A 20,281-nucleotide genomic window follows, 5' to 3' on the forward strand; every position below is an offset into this window, starting at 1 on the left:
CACTTTTGCTTTCATGAAAAATCTTAAAAATGGTTTCAATAAGTGGGCTCATATTAACCCCTTAGCTGATGATAACGTGAACAGTCTTAAATAATTTATTTTAAAAATATTTTTTTATATTCATTTGGGGTTTATGGTTTTTAGTGTCGTTTTTTATGATTGTAATAAGTTTATTTGTATTCATGTGATATTAATGAAATTTTATTTAGAGACTACCAATTACTTTAACTAGCTATGTTTAAAATGTCATCGATCTACATTGAAAGGCCAACGAATTAACGACACTGAAAGACAATCAACATTTTTTATTTAATTGTATAAAAAAAGACTTTTTTAAATGTAGTACCTACGGACAAAGTTTGCATAATTAAAGGGATTTAAACATAAAAATGGATCATGAAGCATAAAAGAACTGCGATTCTCATTTGTCTAAAGAATCTACACAAAAAATTTCAGACTCCTTTCTTTATTTTTAGTGGTTTATTTTTGCACGAAAAGTTAATGTAAATTTTGTTACAGGAAAAAAATAATTGATCCGAAATTTAAACCTACTAAATGAAAACTAGCATAAATCCTGCCCTGTGGGTCTGCCCCCAACCCCTTACCACTTACAAATAAATGAGGTCCATATTAGCAACCTAACTATACAACATGTTCTACCTTGTAAATATTTCAATGAATGAGGGATCTTTTATTTTTTCAGTACAGCTTTGCAACCGATAAATATAATGGATATAGAATAACGTTTTTCACTTCGTTTTTAAGTTTTTAACTCTTGTATTTTTATTTTAATATCTGCGGACAGCTGTCTATAATACGATGTGATAAATAACTATTCCAGTATGGCTTCCAAACCAATTTATATCCGCTGGATAAGAACCTGTTCTAAGCCATACTGAAAAAGTCATGTATAGCATTGTATTACAGACATTTCCCACGATTACTAAAATAAAAATCCTAAAGAATAATGTCAGTTTTTTTTAGCACAGGCCTTAGGCAGGGAGGAAGGGAGGGGACAATGGGCAATTAATTCAATTTTATAGTTGTGACACTGTAAGGTTGAAAAACCAGATAATTCCAGATAAAACGAGTATTTCTGATAGTGCAACTTTTATTGGAATTTTTTTCATTTTTTAATTAATTTTAATTCAAAATGCACCATCCCCCAAACGCTACTTTACTAAAAGCCTCTGATTATCAAGATAAAGAACTTGGTAGCAATTCATTTACTAAAGAATATTAGTTTTAGAATTTAGCGTAGAAAAATAGCATAAAACCATCTTCAGATTTTAATGATGAAAACGGTCTAAAAGGATTTTAGAACCTTTATGCATCTTCCCTAAAATGTAGAACTTAATCGGATCGGTAACCAAATTCTTAAGCTATATATGAACAAAGCTTACTACTTTTTATTGGATATTAGCGCAGATTACTATATGTGTATCAGCATATTATAAATGGACGTACGGATTCTATGGTTTCTAAATCGTAATAAATAATAAACAAGAATCAGTTAAAACAATTGTATTAAAAATTATTAAAATAACAACAAATTCTACTTAAATAATACATATATAAATATAAAACAATTGAATTAAAAATGATTTATGGGTATAGTCCCATTCATGGCAACGCCCCTTAAGTGGCGATTCGTCGTATTTTCAAAATTGCTTGGGGCTAGAAATAGGAGAAAAGCTACTGTGAAAATACAAAGAAACTCCCCTTAAGGGGTGTTGTCACGAAAGGGGCTACCCTGATTTAATTACAACAAAATAATAAATAAAAATAAAATCCATTAGATTAACTTTTTAAAATCTAAAAAATTTGTCAGTTTAAAATTTAAAGTGCTTGTATACGACGTACCTACACAGTTATATACACTAGGTATAAACAAATTAACTTGATTAAAAATGTTTATGAATAAAAAAGGTTGCAGAATAGAATGTCTCAAGGATATTTTTAGTTTTGTATTTAGATTTATGGTTCTAATTCTTAATTATATTTGGTCTAGTTACAAAAAATTTACTTTTTATTGATAAAGTCTTAATAAAACATATTTTGGAAAGTATCAGATAAAACAAATGGATATAATAAAATAAACTTATAAATGGCCCCCTTTTAAATAAAATTAAACAAGGATGACAACATCCATAAAAGCGAAGCTCTGAAATGGAAGGACAAACGAACATTAACACTTGTAGATTGTCAGAACTGAATTAGCAGAATATTAATGCATCAGTACAAACAATATTGTAAGTAAATTTGTTGCAAAACTGCATAAATAGATAATACTGACGTATGAGGGGATGTACAGACAGACTGGAATACGAGTATAGATTAGCTTCGATACAATTAAATATCAATAATATAACAAGGTATTTATAAAAAATACAACATTTATTAAGCAATTAAAACTGGTTAGAAATAGGCAGATTAATGGGATTATTATTATAGGATATATTTAATATGATATCAATTAAAGGTTTGGACGTCCTGTTTCTTAGTTAGGTAAGAAACGACGTACTTGAACACGTGGGAAATATAGATACCGCCAGCCTAGACTTATAGGCTTGTATCTAACCGAATGCAGACGGGAGAGAAGTATTCACTCTTTGGCCTGCAACAATCAACTAGCTCTCAACACAGCAGGATGGAGTATAGTGGCGGTTACAAGTGGAGGTCTGACTCAGCCAGAGAAGTATAGGAATGTGGACAGGGATGGGGATACATAAACTTGGATGGTGAATACCACACTTGCCCCCTCTGAGGGAATATGAAATATTCCCTCACAGTTGACCTGCACGCCTGCTTCTGCGGGCTGATGTTGTACTCGCAGGTTCTTCGATTGCAGCCATAGCCCTCTCTACGATATCAACAGGATTGGGTTCTGAGGAAGTAGGATCTTCTGGAGCTGCTGGAGGCTCTGGAGCAACAGCATTCTGGAGGGCCAACATGCCCTCACAGGGAGCCGTGGCTACTGGATCTTCAGAGGCAGCGCCAGCCTGCGGATTCACAGGTAGATCAATTCCAGATGGAAAGAGCTCACTGATTTGAGCATCGAGCTCTGTGTCACTGTTTTCCTCTGCAGGATCCAGGACCTCTGGATTGCCTTCTCTATCGGTGGGCCTGTACTCATCAGAGCACTCAGAACCGCCATAGTGAGAAATCAGCTCAACTCCATCATCATCTGGCCGGGGTACGTCCCCAGCGGGAAGAGATGCCTCTATGGTCGCCACATTCTGCCCAGGTACATTCATAATATTACAACGAGTATTAATATATTTAATTACCCTGTCAGAGTTTTGGTCCAACAGTCGACTAGTGGCCTCAATGACCGTGGTCATTCGTGATTTTAACTCAACGGTCGAGTCCTCAGAGACAGTGCGAATTTTTTCGCGCAAAGTTTTGCGGTTCCGCAGTAATTCTGCGGAAATTTCAATAAGGCGCTTGCCATGTTGTATATATGCTTTCTCAACAAATGAAGCATTGCTAGCAATTTTAGATTCCAGACTTCTCTGGAAGGGGAGAAGAGCTTCCTCCATTGCTTCTTTTACAGTGGAGGATAGGACTTTTTTCCATTCCTCAGCAGTCACCCAAAAAGCCTTAGGCTCAGTTTTGTTTTCTGCTAATGTCTCTTTCTTTTTAGGGGGTAATGGAGGCGGTTGAGTTTCCACCTTAGCCTTCTTGGCTACTGGGCCGCCGCTGCCTGTTGGTGTTGGCGGACGTTTTTCTACCACTTTTGGGGCAGATTTTACGGCGACTACCTCCAATTCAGGTGAGGCACTACGTTTTGGCGGCGATTCCACCCGATTTTTTTGCGGTTCCCCTCCCCTATTTTGTTCCATTAGAGGCCTGGCCCTAGGCCTGGCTTTATCGGAATATTCGTTGGCCTCTAAATTTTTAGCCTGCCGCAATTTTTCTTGCAAGTCAAGAAGTTCCTTTGGAACATCTTTTCTCGCGGTGCGGTAAACGTGGATCGATCTTGAGACACATTGAAGTTCACTGAGGTTTTCAGGGTTGCGCGGCGGTTTTACTCGCGGCTGATACCTGTTCTCGTCAGGTTCATAGTAGGCTTCCTCAGGGCCGCCCTGGGGATAGCCATGATTGCTGTCATAATAATAGTCCTCTTCATTGTAAAAGGGTGCCTCTTCATATTCTCGACGGTATGAAGAGTGACCGGCCCCATGGGAGTGGTGAAAACCCCTTGAAAAATTCCGCCTGGGATATCCTAAAACAAAAATAATAAACTTAAAATTAAGGGTCATTAATTCCTTATACCGAATAAGGAAATATTTTTACAAAGACGACCTTTAGGGACGACAACCTTATAGGTATATATGTCTGATACAGGTCGTCCGTGTTTGGGGATTAGTTTTCCCCATTATTTGTAAAATCCCGCAATTCGTGTGTTTCACTCGTACCTCCTTCTTTGTACGCGTGAATTTTGGTGCAGGCTAGTATGTAAATGATAAAAGCGACGCATAATAACGACCCTATTCCTGTAAAGATGGCTGCTACTACAAGCACTATATGATACCAAGTACTAGATAGGAAATCAACCACCTTATGATACGTTTGAATAAACCAGGAGTCAGTTATTTTTACTTCAAAATTATTGGAGTCTGCGGCAAGTTGGCTGAGGTATAATTCCTCGGCACTTTCTGAGAAATTAGTTTTTTCTAGGCTTTGCCAAGAATGATATAGGAATAGGCTAATCGGTTTATCCATGAGATATTGGTTTACATTTAGTATTTGCATACCCTGCCCTTGATTCCCAAGGAATTTTCCTTGGTACAAATGTAAGAAAATTGGATTTTCGGAACATTTAGTTGGAGTTAAATGGGTGGTGTTAACCAATCTGCGTGAAAATGGTGATATTCCCATAGTCTTATTATTGATTGAAACCGAGAAATGATCCACAAAACAGGGTAAATTTTCTCCCAAAGAAACATTGATTTTAAGATTATCACACTGTATTACTAAATCCAGCTCACCGAGCGCCCTAACTAGTTTTTTACGATGAGTCTGAATACTGCTTTTAGACATAAAATGGTTCTGTAAACAGCGAGTTTCGGGGACAATTAATTTATTATATTGTTGGTAGGAATAGAAAATCTCTAGTGGTAACATGTCATCTTTTTCTTTAGCGTTTAAGAGTGGGAAATATGGTTTTATAGAATTTGTGAACCATACCATTAAGTTATCAATATTAGTTTTGTAATAAAATAATTCGGGAATTAGATTTTCAAAATGTTTCTTATCTTTAAGTTCTAGCGCTAGCGTAATTTGGGGATCGATCACTAGATATTTTTGGGCACCCTGTTCTCCTTCAAATGTAAACAATGAAATATTAAAGATGTCTACTGTTCGCCAAGGAGAAGTGAATTTTTGTGCGCTATCAGTTTTATCATCTGAGATAATTCTATCGTAGCCTATTCTCAGATTGTGATCTAAACAATTGTTTCCCACCCAGTGACTGCCCAGGTAACAGCCCGCTTTTGTTTGTAATAATTCAACAGGCTCAGCCTGGACCCCTATTTGTTTTTCCTCAAATGTCCCAGGGATAAAAATGCCGTTAATGGTTACGCCGTTTCCCTCGCAGGCGGGGTCGATGCCGTTAAGGAGGTCGTTGGGGTAAGTAAGTGTCCCGTTTATCAGGAAACGCGTGTATGACATCTGGTGTTCATACACTGAGACTGATTTCCCTTCAAAGTTAAATATTTTAGTTTTGGACATGGTGTAACAGTCTTCATAAGTTACGAGGTTCGGTATCTCCACGAGTGCTGGAGCAGCGAGGTGTATGTGGCTATATCTGCCACAATACCAGTAATGAGTACTGGTTCGGAGGTGACAACGAATTCCAGGTATAATTTTTCTTTCAACCTTTTGCAGCAGGTGAAATTGTTTTTGTTCAATATTGGTAATATTAAGAAACGCAGCGCATTCAGAGATTTTCAAACGCGGATTTTCGTTTGCTACACATTGAGTCGCATCTATTTGTATTATTTCGGACGCATTTGATTTTGCCAAAATAATAAAAAGCCCCAAGAATCCCAAAATAAATTTACCTCGAGCTCCTGGTGCCTTTGCCAAATGATGCTGCATTTTATTTTTATGCTTCTCGTTTTTCTCTGAAATATGTTAATTAGTTAGTTTTAACATATATTTTTTTTTGTTTATTTTCGTTATTATACATACGTAGATTAAGCTATATACATTTGCCACCTTGGTTTTATATAATTATACATTTTATATACATTTTATTTCTTCCTTTTAATTGGATTATGCAGTCCGATTTGGACATGTATGCGGTTATCCCCCCCTTGTGACCTAGTTTTTCTTTCTTCTTCTAATATATACTTGGGTACTATGCTTTGTTTGTTAACATTAATAACCTTTTCAGGGCTGGATTGTTTGGGTCTTTGTGCGAAGAAAGAAGCCTCGGACGGGACGGTTTCTTCCAAGAAACTATTTTCGACGTGGATGTGAGGACCGGATGACCGATCTGCGCCAGGGGGTTCTTGGTCTTTGGGCTGTGACTCAAATGGTGAGTTTTTTTCCATTATATCCCCTCCCCCATCACAATCCACCTCCCCCTGGGGTAAGTCCTGACTAGTTTCAGGGTTTCTTTCTATAAAATCGTCACCATCGTTATCTAGGTAGGTAAAATCGTCATTTTCCATACCTTTATTATCGTTTATTTCGGTTTGCCCGGTATTATCTATTGTCAAGGTTATTTCCTCAGACGGGACGATTTCCTCAATTGGAAAGACGTTAAAGGAAAGTGTTTCCCCCAATAATTCTATTTTAGAATCTATTTTTCGTATTTTATCTCTACTAACAACTTGGTTAGTTTTTATTGGATTTGATCCAAAGGGACTGAGTTCAAAAAGGGCCTCTGAGAATTTTTTTGTTACGATAAAAGGACCCCCATAGAAAGATTGCAATTTTTTACTGACCCCTATCTTGACTAGGTTAAAAAATGCAAAGACCACGTCGTTAACGAAAAGGGGAGATGAAGCCTTCCTAGATTTATTTTGGAACTCTAAATAGATCTTAGATTTTTTGGAAACCTGTGCAATAATTTCTTCCAAATTTTTTAGGTAGTTTAAGTAAGACCTGCAGTCAATGTCCTGCCTTTTCTGCAAGATTGGAGAGAAGAAATCGAGATTGAGAGTTGGTTGTCTGCCGAACATAAGGTAATATGGCGTATACCCCGTTCTTCTAGACATACTAGAGTTAATTACAAAAGTGGTCAAAGCTAATTTTCTTGCCCAGTCTTTACTTTCGAATCGGTCATCGGATCTTAGACCTGCATAAATGCTTTGATTATGCCTTTCACATGGGTTACTATTAGGGTTTCTTGGGGGAATAAGTTTAGTTTCGATACCTAGTTCATCCATAACTTTTTTGAAAACTTCCCCAGTAAAATTTGTTCCCCTGTCACTCCTCAATGACCGAAATAAGCCGTAGGTGGGTACCACCTGTTCAAGGATGACCTTCACCGTGCTTTCCACGGTGGCGTCCTTGATGGGGTGAGCGATAATGTACCTAGAGAATAGGTCAACTAGGATAAATATGTAACGGACATGTTGTCCTTGAAAATAGTTAGGGGTTAAAGGACCGATAAGGTCTACTGATACCTGGCCAAAAATCTCGTGACTAATGGCTGAATGGGTGATAGGTTGTTTGTGTTTAGGTACCTGCCCTATTTTTCTTAGGCAGGTAATACAATTTTTGATGCGTGATTCGACAAACTTATTAATTCCTATAAGGAAGAATCTTTCATTTATCTTGCGTGTTGTTTCGTTAACCCCCTTGTGACCTATACTATTATTATGTGCCAATTCAAAAACTTTATTATATAATCCAATGGGTACGACGGGTCTTTCAATGAATGTTCCATTGCTAAGAGGTTGTCTAAATATTAGAAGTCCTTCCATAACGTATAAATGTTCTATTAATTTAAAAAGGACCTCTTTCCGGCCGGTTAGTTCAGCTTTTTCAAAACTCGACAACTTCTTTTTTTCGAATATCCACCTACGAATTTCAGATAATACTTGATCTTTTTGTGTTTCAGATTGCCAAACATTGTGCACACCGACTTCCGAAGCCGAATGTAACTCAAAAATCTGGTCTTGGTATGGGCAATCCTGTTCATAAGGATCCAAGGTAAATGAGCTAGTACATTTTTCACAATCGGTTTCCTTATGTTCTTTGCATAAAAATTGCCCTCTAGATAGATTGTCGGCATTGCAATGGTCCCTACCCTTCCGATGAATTACTGTAAAGTCAAAACTTTGGATGAAGAAAATCCATCTCAGAGTTACACCATTTATTGTTCCTTTTTGCCATTTTTTGTAATGAACTAAGGAAATCGAATCTGTACGCACAATAAAGTTTCTAAATCTTAAATAATGAAGAAAGGTTTTAAGAACAAATACTAGACATGCTAATTCGCCTTTATAACTTGGATAATTTTTCTCTGCCCCGTTACATTTTTTGGAACATATTCCAATAATTCTTTCTTCCCCCCCCTGATTTTGGCTGAGAATTCCAGCGAAATAACTCGTAGAAAAATCTACGTCTACTATAAAGGGGTTAGGATTATCCCACTGGGGATAGCCTTTACTTATAGAATTTGAGAACATATTTATGAAATTTTCCCAATCTTTTGATAGGGAATTGGTCCATTCGATAACTTTATCGTTTCTGTGTTCGTCTAGGGTACAAGAATTTTTCGCATAGGATGGGAAATAGGCCCTATAATAATTGGAGAAGCCCAGGAAACGCTGGAGTTCCTTGCCTGTCCTGGGCCTGCTCCAATTTTTAATTTGATCTAAATATGCGGGGTTCATTTTAAGTCCTTGGGAACTGACTATATGACCTAAATATGTACATTCGGATGTGAAGAATTTACATTTGGCTAGATTTAACTTAAGTTTTGCTATTTTTAGGACTCCGAAGAGTTTTCTGAGATGTTTCAGATGTTCCTCAACATTCTTTGAGAAAATAATAAGATCATCAAGGTAAGAAATTATAAATTCGTATAAGCCAGGGATAAGGGTTAGGACTCTGTCCATCAAATGGCAGAAAACACTTGGCGCGTTACACAGTCCGAACGGCAGTTTCTTGAAAAGATACTGCCTGTTAAGGGCTGTGAACGCTGTCAAGTGTTTACTTTCCTTCGAAATGGCTAGCGCATGGAATGCGCTAGTCAAGTCGAGGGTGGTAAATACATTACCAGTGCCTAATTTTTCTAAATTACTAGAAATCAGGGGAAGGGGCCAATTAATTTTTCGTGTTACACTATTAAGCGCACGAAAATCGATAACGAACCTAAGCTTGCCTTCCCCCCCAGCCGTTGGTTTTTTCTTTACCGCAAAGATTGGGGAGGACCACTCGCTGTAGCCCTCCTCAATGACGCCCCCCCTTAGCCAATTTTCAATTTGTTCTTTTAATTTGGCTTCGTATAATGGGTTTAATTGAATGTTTCTAGCCTTAATAGGTTTAGCCCCGGGGATCAAGTCTATTTTATACTGTAAGAGATCGCAGTTACCGATATCGGCATCGTCAACCGAAAATATATCGAAATGATCAAGGCATAATTTTACTACCTTTTCCTTCATCCCTGGGTTATTTTTGATAAGATCACTATTTTCTAAGTCAAATTTTTCTTTAATGAATTTAATTCTCTTAAGAAGTGTAGTTCCTGACAATTCATTTATTTGATTAATACTTTTATTGCAGGAATTTGGGGAATCTGATTCGAATTCAAAGCAATATCCAACTTTAACGTTATCCAATAAGGTAATATTTTTTCCTGCTAAATTGACAAAATTTACCCAACATTCTCCCTTCTCATTTACATTATAAATACCCTCCATAAGCATTAAGCCGTTATGGCTTGTCATTTTAGAATTATTTGGGGATATATACAGCTTCCTATTTTTCTGATGAATAGGAATTGTTATCACCGTTGTATTCCCCCCCGGCAAGAATGTTGTTTTCTTTGCTAATTTTACGCATGTTTTATTTTGTTTTAATGTCCCAGCCCCCCCCTGGTTACTCCAATTTATTCCTGGGATAAGGGAGTTTTGTTCCGTATGAACATTATTTGTAGGAATTAAGGGTATGTTTTTACTTTCTTCAACTATATTAATTGTTGAATTTTCTATGGGGATTTGCTCACCAGTGGGGAGCTCAAAGGAGAACTTATCTAGTAACAAATTAATTCGATTAACTTTGAGAAATTCATATCCTAGATTTATAATTTTAGACGTCGTTTCAGGGATGTAAAACGTTTCTTCGAATATTTTATCTGACCCATCAAAGCTGAATTTTAAACTCACGTGTCCTATGATATTTACTGGTTTTAAATCTACAGACAGAGCGCTAAGATTGGCAGGGGTGAATGTGATTTTATTATCATCTAAGATTTCTTTAGAAATAAGGGACCTAAAGTTGTTTCCTGTATCCACTAAAGCGTGTTGCAGGAATTCCCCCCCCACGGGATTAAGAACTTTTAGTTTTGCACAGATAGGCATTATAAAATAAATTATATTTTTAGTCGAAGCCTAAGATGCATATTTTCCAAGATCCCCACCTCAGCGGTTAGACGATGGTAATCCTCACACAGAGATTTCCTGTGTTCCAGGTATAGTTGTCTGTCGAAATTTTTTAAATAATGAAATGTTTTAACAATATGGTTAATTGTTAAATTAATTTTATATAACTTTCTGGGTTTCATTAAGTTTTTTATCAAGCGCTTTTCAGCTCCAGAAATTTCTCAATAAGCATGAGAATGTTGATAATTCTAAAGAAACTACTTAACTTTAATACGGGTCCTTATTTATATACTTGGATATATGATAGAAACCTATCGGAATAAAACTGAACTAAAAGTTTTCGAAAGATTGAAGGGCTACAAAGTAGCTTAAAAATAAGTGTTCAGCTTGCAACTAACAAGACATTAAAAACAGACTGACTTATTTTTTGACTTATATCTGTATTTATACAAAATATAGTGTCATTAGTTAGTATCTGATTCACGATACAAATAATATAAAGTTAGCGCTAAATTATAGCTCAAAAATTATTAGATATGGCTAATATAATAAAGAGGGTCAATGATGACTGGTTTATTATTCTGATATTGTTAGTATTTATACTTAATTTTTCCACCTATGGGGTAGAACAAGTTTATATATTTACTAGAGTATAATTAATGCTGAAATCAGCTTAAAAAAATAGGATGTGGTTTGTAGTAACTGCTTTGATAGTAACTGGCCTTGATTAATAATGTGCATTCACTTTTATATAGGCTTTTTATTCCGCTGGTAATCCTAGCGGAAGCTAATAGAACTAACTTTATTTCATTCTGCTAGTAATCCTAGCGGAAAATAATTTAATCAAAATGTTTTAAGATTTTATTAATCACATCTCAAGTGATTAAAGTTTTTAATTTTTAAATGCTGCTTGATTGCAGCTCAAAAATCAGAGAGTAAATGATAACAACAAAGAACTGAAGAACAACTGAATTAGATTTGGAAATTTGCTCGTATTTATACAGATTTTCCAGTAGACCCCCCCCTTCTTAATCTTATCATTTACTTATACGGACCGCGGTAGCATTCTAGGCGACATCTTTCGGATACATAATAAATTAAATATAGTTCTATTATTGTCACTGTACAAAATGCAATAATATTTATCCATATGAATAAGTTATTATACATAATTGCTGAGATATTTCAGCTACAAAAATCAGAGGCTAAGAGTGAGCAACTCTCAGATAAAATTGATACTGAGGGTTCAACTCAAGAATCATTGTTTATATACAGATAATTCGCTTAAGTTCCCCTAGCGGTTAAAAATTGAACTAGAATGTTTTAGATTCTAATATATATACATTCAAAATATACGATATTTACATTTTAGATAGATCATGCGATATTAAAAAAATAAATACTACTAAATAGAAAATAGGTATTCACTTGTTAGCTTCTTGATAAAGACTATTAGATTTTAAAAAATGGAAATATTAAGTGCATGTGAAATGCTCCTCAGGTTACTTCCCTATTTCCCCCAATTTCCTGTATCAGCTACATTTGGATAGGGAAAGGAGGGGGAGGAGTTTATTTTGTGTTGCTTAGTCAGACTTATAATAATAATTTGTTTTATTTTTTCGCGCCAAAGCATTGCTTGGCAAGGGATATTTGATATTAAGGAATTTGCAAGCTTAGCTTGGCATGGGATATTTTGTTTATCTTTCATATCAAAATATGAAATTCATTCAGCAAATTTTTATTTTCTGGGATAGGGACAATTAATATCGCATAAATCCACTTTTACATCTAGTGGACGTGATTTTTAACAATCGCTTGTACATATTTATCTATTTCAGATTCCTCGCTGGCTTCCTGATCCATTTGGTTGATAGTTTTACGCGCATACTGCTCAGGTATTTTATTACTATTACTTGGAGCTTTTCTAGGCGTGAATTTACTCCGTGTTTTACCAAAGCGGGACTCAGGATTTGGGGGCTCCCCAGCTTTCTTTTTGTTGCAATTCTGCACTACATGGCCAGGGATATTACAATGCCAGCATTTAATATTTTTACTCCTCCCATTAAAGGCTCCTATAACGCCCTCGATTTGATCCCAAGCAATAGGATCATCCTCATGATCTACCCAAGAGGGAACCTCGTCAGGTTCTTCGGTTAAGTTTTCCTTATACATTGCCGTGTTAGTGGGGATATTATCTTCGATAATGCTGATTATGGGTTGTTTTTTCGTTTCCGCAGAATTTTTAGGTAGGAACATTTCCATGGCTTGAGAATAGCAAGCCGAAAGGTTTTCCTTGCTAATATGGCCAGACCCATCCCAATTAACGTATCTTTGTCCGAGGTTAATAAGTTTATTTAAGTAAGCGTTGTAATCGTCCAAAAATTGCATACTCTCAACGTAATTGGCCATGTCCATGGCAAGGTTGGTATACAGCAGATTTTTGCTAACGTTAAGATAGAATTCTTTCCACTTCTTTTTAGGTATGAGGCCAGGATTCATGAGTTTGAACACCCTAAGTTTGTTTTCAAAATAGGTGTCAAGGGGTTGATTAGTCTCCTGTTTTAGGTTGTAGAAGTACTGAGAGGCTACTTCTGGATCCGAGAAAGGAGTGACCAGCCTCCTAATCATCAGGTAATAACTTAAAGCAGATAAGGCCTGATTTCTTTCAGGCGTAATTAAGTCTCCTAATCGTTCCCCTCTAGAGTCATAAATTCGCTGGTATAAAATATCCTTAAAAAGGATTGGGTCACAGATTCTGTATGTCTTTGCAACCCTCCACATATTAGAAAAGAAATTATCAAAGTCGGCCCTACCGTCCCACCTAGGGGCATCCCTCGCAAAATCGGAATCCCATTTTTGTCCCTTAATAAAGCATTCTTTAATAAAGTCATCGTCGGCGGCGCTAGTTGTTGCCGTTGCGGCTGTGCCTGTGTTTGGCGTGTTTCTTGTAGAGGGTCTTGTTGCTACATTGGGTGCAGACCTTGTAGGTCTACGGAGGGGCTCTAACGACTTAATCCTATCAGGGATAAAGGGAATCCTCTCTAATAAGGTTTTTTCATATTCTGTTAGAGAAGTTTCTCTTACATTCATCCAATTGTCATTATCCGCCGGACCTATAAAGCCTACAATTGAATAGGCCATACAACCTGGGGCTGTCATCCTATCCTTGGCGACCCATTCGACCACGTTTATCTTTTGCTGGACCGATATCCGGTCATAAAAAGTGGCATTAATTGAATCATCACCTATGGTGTTAAAATGAGTCATGTTAAGACTTTCGTTTAACGTTTTTTCCGCAAACAATGGGCCAAGATTTCCGTCCGCTGGGAGTTTTGATACTCTACGTTTTAGATCTAAAATGTCGGTGTCGGCTAATAATCTGCGATGTGATTCCGTGTCCTTAAACCCTGCCCATTTTGTTTCTATTTCGAGCTGCATAATCTCGGATTCTTGTTTTATTAAATCTCTATAATGTGACGAGTATTCGTTTAACTTAACATTTAACGCTTCCGATATGAGTTCTTTGATTTTTTCAGGGGAAAGCGGGTCAGCCTGCTGCTGCTGCGAGGTACCAGGGACGGCCGGAGCCGGCGGAGGCGGCGGTTTGGTTTTATCATTATCCCCTTTCTTGACATTATCGGTCATGGTGCTGGAGTGTAGTGTTCGTTAACACTGCTTTGTCTACCACGAAACTTTTTTAAGAACTTGGGAATATCCCTTTCTTCCTGTTTTTAAGGAGAAAATATGGATATGTGTGAAATTAAATACTAGTGTGAAAATAAAAGGCGGGTTCCTTTTTATCTTTATTTGGCAGTTTGCCACGAAATAATTATTAGAAATATTCTGTAACAAATTGTTACTATAAACTGTTTCCGTGAATAAACTTAGTTATCAGGAAAATATTAATTTCACTTTGCAATCGAAGCTACTTTACAATTTAATTTTGTCTGTACGCTAATTATCTATACCTTCCCCCCTCAAAAATTGAGTGGTAGACAAGACTGCGCCAAAATGACGTATGAGGGGATGTACAGACAGACTGGAATACGAGTATAGAGTAGCTTCGATACAATTAAATATCAATAATATAACAAGGTATTTATAAAAAATACAACATTTATTAAGCAATTAAAACTGGTTAGAAATAGGCAGATTAATGGGATTATTATTATAGGATATATTTAATATGATATCAATTAAAGGTTTGGACGTCCTGTTTCTTAGTTAGGTAAGAAACGACGTACTTGAACACGTGGGAAATATAGATACCGCCAGCCTAGACTTATAGGCTTGTATCTAACCGAATGCAGACGGGAGAGAAGTATTCACTCTTTGGCCTGCAACAATCAACTAGCTCTCAACACAGCAGGATGGAGTATAGTGGCGGTTACAAGTGGAGGTCTGACTCAGCCAGAGAAGTATAGGAATGTGGACAGGGATGGGGATACATAAACTTGGATGGTGAATACCACAATACTGTTTAAGGACATACTTAAATTTTTAGGACTTGTTTATAGACATGAAACATTTTTATGTTAATTCATTGATATATTATAAAGAATTAATTTTTAATTAGTTTTGATTGATAAAATCAAAACATGTAACTTTACTGTATACTAGCATACAATATTTATGACGCAAGACACTCTAAAAGCTGAGTATTTTACCCACAAAGGAAAGAAACATCATGATTCAGTAAAATTTATTGAATCCATAGTAAAAAATAAACTTTAAAATCCTAATAAAAATCGACGTGGGCAATTGTTCTTATTTTTGGCTTTGCAGTATGATTCTACAGGTGTCACAGTATGTTTTTTATATACCTTTCAAAAATAGTTTAAAAACAGTTTAATTTTCCATTTTAATATCCGTGGACAGCTTTCTATAATACAATGCAATAAATAACTATTCCAGTATGACTTCCAAACCAATTTATATCCGCTGAATAAGAACCGGTTCTAAGCCATACTGAAAAATCATGTTTAGCTTCATATTACAGTCAAATTTCCACATTTTCCCACAATTACTAAAATAAAAATCATAAATAATATGTCAGTTTTTATATCACAGGCCTTTATCACAAAACTGGTTTTAATCTTATAATTTTCCATTTTAGTATCCGCAGACAGCTGTCTATAATACAATGCAATAAATAACTAGTCCAGTATGGCTTCAAACTGATTTATATCCGATGGATTAGAACTGGCTCTAAGCAATACTGAAAAATCATGTTTATCTTCGTATTACAGTCAAATTTCCACAATTATTAAAATAAAAATCATAAAATTAATGTTAATTTTTTACCACAGGCCTTAGGCACATCAGGGCCCACAAAAATGGTTTTATTTGTATATTTTTTCATTATAAATAACTGTGGAAAGCTGTCTATAATACAATGCGATAAATATATATTCCAGTATAGCTTCAAACCGATTTATATAAGATGGATTAGAACTGGCTCTAAGCAATACTGAAAAATCATGTTTAGCTTTGTTTTACAGTCAAATTTCCAATTATTAAAATAGAAATCATAAAATAATGTTTAATTTTTTAGCATTGGTCTCAGGCACCTCAGGGCAAACAAAACTGGTTTCATTTGTATATTTTTTTATTCTAAATAACTGTGGAAAGCTGTCTATAATACAATGCGATAAATACCTATTCCAGTATGGCTTCCAAACCGATTTATATCCGCTGGATTAGAACCGGCTCTATGCAATACTGAAAAATAATGTTTAACTTGGTATTACAGTCAAATTTCCACAATTATTAAAATAAAAATCATAAAATTAATGCTAATTTTTTTACCACGGGCCTTAGACACCTCAGGGCCCACAAAACTGGTTTTATTTGTATATGTTTTCATTCTAAATAACCGTGGAAAGCTGTCTATAATATGAGGCGATAAATTGATTAATTTAAGCATGTTAGAGTTGTCCTATAATTTTCAAACTATGGATTTCCAGCCCAAAAGTTGTTGATCAACAGTGCAGTTACTCTTTAATTTATTTGCCTTGTGGCTTTTCTTGGATGTAATTAAATATCTAGGTTTACAATTCAAATATTATGCTTATTTTATTCTAAAATCTTTTAATCATTTTTAGTCTTTTAAAATCGCTAGGATTTGTAGTTGAACTTAAAAAAAGAGCGAATTATGAGATTTCCATTTTATTATTGTTATTATCATAAACCGGTTTCAAGATATCCAAGAAACCATAGAATTTCTTCTGCTACAACCATTTGACCTTCCCTGGTACACTGGAGAGAGTACCTCTCTCCCCCTTCTGGCGATTCCAGCTTCCGTGTCGCTGGGGCCCCCCCAAATTCTACACAGTGCCTAGGATGAGAGACTTTCCCTTTTCAGATGGAATCTTTTGGGTCCTCCACAACTTTACATATATGATCAAGGGATAGGATAGCCTAGCTGGCCTGGGTCCTTGCCAAAGAAGCTGGCCCCAACGTCATCAATTAAAATAAATTTCATCAAATAATATAAAGTTCTAATGCTGAGTCTTCCCTCCCCCCCCCCCCCCCCGATGACCCCTTCGCCGCTCATTCCCCCCTCCGTCCGTACCCCATTCGACCCCATCCATAAAAACCGACAATTACTGTCAAAAGTATAATTTAAAGATGAATAAATAAACCCTTCTCTTACATCTACTTAATCAAACATAACCTAAACTGAGCATCATTTGTTGTCTAGATGCAATACAAATGGTATTTTTAAAAGTTTTCTTCAGTTTTGGTTTGTACTAAATTAGCTCTTATAATAATTTAAAGCTGGCAATATTATTCCTTTAATTATATTTTGTATGCATTAAGTAACAATAAATGTTTATAACGGACCTATTAATGATTATAAAGTACCATCACTTTCTATATTTTATTCTATATTTCTATAATTTTAATATTTTCAACAAATTTTAAAATTGTTATGAAAATTATAACACGCCTCTAATAACAATCAAAACAATAATAAAAAATAGAAATCAGCTGATGTGATGAACATTGAAGATTGAATTTATTTAAAAAGTAGCAAAAAAACTAATTTTGTTACAAAAAAAAGAAGCAAATACGTTTTATAGAAATTATGTATTGTTTTTAAGATTTTTAATATTTTTTTTAAGCATTAAAAATAGTTATTTTAAAAAAAGTTGTTAATTTTATTACGATCAACTCTTCCTATTTCATTGACGTCACAGGGTGTCGCACTTTTCAAAAGAGATACAAAAAAGGGACAAAATAGGCGGTCTCATAGATAGATAGATAGATAGATAGATAGATAGATAGATAGATAGATAGATAAAAAGATAGATAGATAGATAGATAGATAGATAGATATGTAGATGATTATAAATATTACCTCTGATATCCTTTACTCTTCATGAATTCTCTTATCATATGCACAGATGAATCTAAATATCAATATAATAAATTTTGAACCTAGTAACAGTGGCTGACTCAGATTATGACGTCAGAAAAAAATTAACCAATGAGAGGCCAGTATACACTCTAATTGACCAATGGTAAAATTTATAGTGGCCTCTGATTGGTTAATTTTTTTCTGGCGTCCTAATCTGAGTCAGCCACTTTTACTAGGTTCATAAATTTCTAATTCAGACTGAAATTTTTTTTATAGCGAAGCTTTTCTATAATTAGGATCGGTCCATCCGTAACTGATAGCTTTTTTCGTTAATTTAGGCATGTTAGAATTGTCCTATCAACTTAAAACTTTGTATGATGATTCCTCTTGTAGTTAGGTACGATTTAGAAAGCAAAGCATATATCTATAATCGTTACCAGAATGTCCGTACGTCCATTTTAAACATTTTTATAAAAACTTTTTTAACAGCAATTTTTTATGTGATATAATCGTCCGATTGATCTGATTTTTGCTGTACTGATTCCTTAATCAATAAGATACAATTTTATAGGAGAAGCATCTCTATATTCAAGTCCTAAGAATGTCAGTATATCCTTAAACAGTATTCTGTATTTAAGAAGTTTTGCAACAAATTTACGTATAATTTTGTCAAAACTTATATATTTATATATTCTGACACTCTACAAAAGTTAATATTCGTCTGTCATACTGATTCAGGGCTTCGTGCTTATGGATGTTGTCATTCTTGTTTATAAATGAAAATTGTATTTAACCTTTTACAATCCAGTGAATTTGTATTAAAAATAGATTTTTAAAAGCGAAGCTTTTCTATAATCAAGTCCTAAAAATGTAAGTATGTCCTTAAACATTATCCCGCATCAAGCAATTTTTCAGCAAATTTACTTACAATTTTGCTTCTACTGTTATACATTTATATTCTGATTATTCAGTTCTGACACCATATAAGTGTTAATGCCCTTTTGTCCTACCGTTTCAGAGCTTCGCTTTTATGGATAATGTCATCCTTGTTTCTGCTAAGAATCCCGTCATTCATCCTATTATGTAGATTTTTGCGTATAGATCTCGCAAACTAATTGTGTGGTGAAGGAAGACGAAGAAAGTCCCTCAATGACGTCATAAAAATGAGCGATGAGGAGAGGAGGAGTGGGAAAGAAAACCCCTAAAAAAGAGATGGATAATCACTCGTTTTTATGATGTAACATGCTGATTTTTTGAGAGACTTTCTTCGTCTTTGTGGTGGAGATGCAAGCTAAAAAAACTTCAAAATTCGTGTTTCCGAATCTTTTAAATTAAGCCAAGGGAATAGACAATCCTTATAATAATGTAACAGGATGTTTGTTTGTCTGTTTACCTGTACAGAAGGACCTCGCTAACCGCTGAACCGATCGGGTTCTCCTGAACAGGGTAGTCCCAAAAGTTTAATAATAACGTTTTTATATAAGTTGGCTTAACAACCGTGGGAACTTTTATCAAATCTTTATTGGTTTATTTATTTAGTTGAGTATTTAAATGTTCAACCAATAATTAGGAATGTACATAATTTTATCGGCCATTGTCTTATCCCTTTAGATTCTTGATAATCACCTTTCATCATTATTCCCGCCAAATCAACTTCAACGGACAAAACCTGAAAAAGTAGAAATTTTCCGAAATAGCTTCAACGAATCCGATTAATATTCGCTGGATTAGAACCGGTTCTGATCCATACTGAGAAACGAAGTACAATATTGTATTGTGGACAATTTTTCACTAATAGTAAAATCTAAAAAAATAAATTAAATCTTTTTCTATCCTGGGCCTTCAGTTCCTTTGGGCCATCAAAACTGGTACTAGTTCTCAATTGTTTTTATTTTATTATCCGCAAGAAACGTTCTATAATATAATGCGAGTAATAGCTATTATCAAAATATCTGCGAAAAAATCTTTTAATTTAGTTCTAGATTTTTAAGCAAAGCTGCTCTATAATTTAAAATTTTGATGAAACTATATCTAGGTATGTATTTATCTACCTATCTATCTATCTTATCTTTAACATCTTCTACACATTTTTTACCCACCCTCTACGGAATATCTGGTGGTGCTATCTATGGATATTTTTTTTTAAATTATCATGTACAAAAAATCTTCCAAAATATTTGTAAAAATCCATTAAATTTAATTTTATCTGAAACTTAAAGCTTTTGTGCCATCTTAATTTTAAAGATTTTTACAAAATTTCAATTCTAGTGTGTCAATATAAACCTGAAAAACCAAAACAAACTCCTAGAGGCTTTGCCCGAAGAGGTGATCAAAAAATTTAAGGCGAAAT

The 20,281-nt window shown here is 35.1% G+C and overlaps 1 protein-coding gene across 1 annotated transcript in view; it reads right to left on the reverse strand.

Annotated features, from left to right (window-relative positions):
• The window catches only part of LOC145327669 (uncharacterized), a 51,128-nt gene that overhangs the window by 18,795 nt on the left and 12,052 nt on the right, over nt 1-20,281 (reverse strand). Inside the window, exons 12-13 of the mRNA XM_080171223.1 lie at nt 19,558-19,600; nt 17,932-17,983 (exon numbers count right to left, since the gene is read on the reverse strand). Of these exons, the coding sequence (XP_080027349.1) occupies nt 17,932-17,983; nt 19,558-19,600 (95 nt within the window). The remainder of the gene's footprint in view (nt 1-17,931; nt 17,984-19,557; nt 19,601-20,281) is intronic.

Source organism: Acartia tonsa, chromosome 9 (assembly GCF_053477335.1).
Source record: "Acartia tonsa isolate MP-2025a chromosome 9, ASM5347733v1, whole genome shotgun sequence".
NCBI classification, from domain to species: Eukaryota; Metazoa; Arthropoda; class Copepoda; order Calanoida; family Acartiidae; genus Acartia; species Acartia tonsa.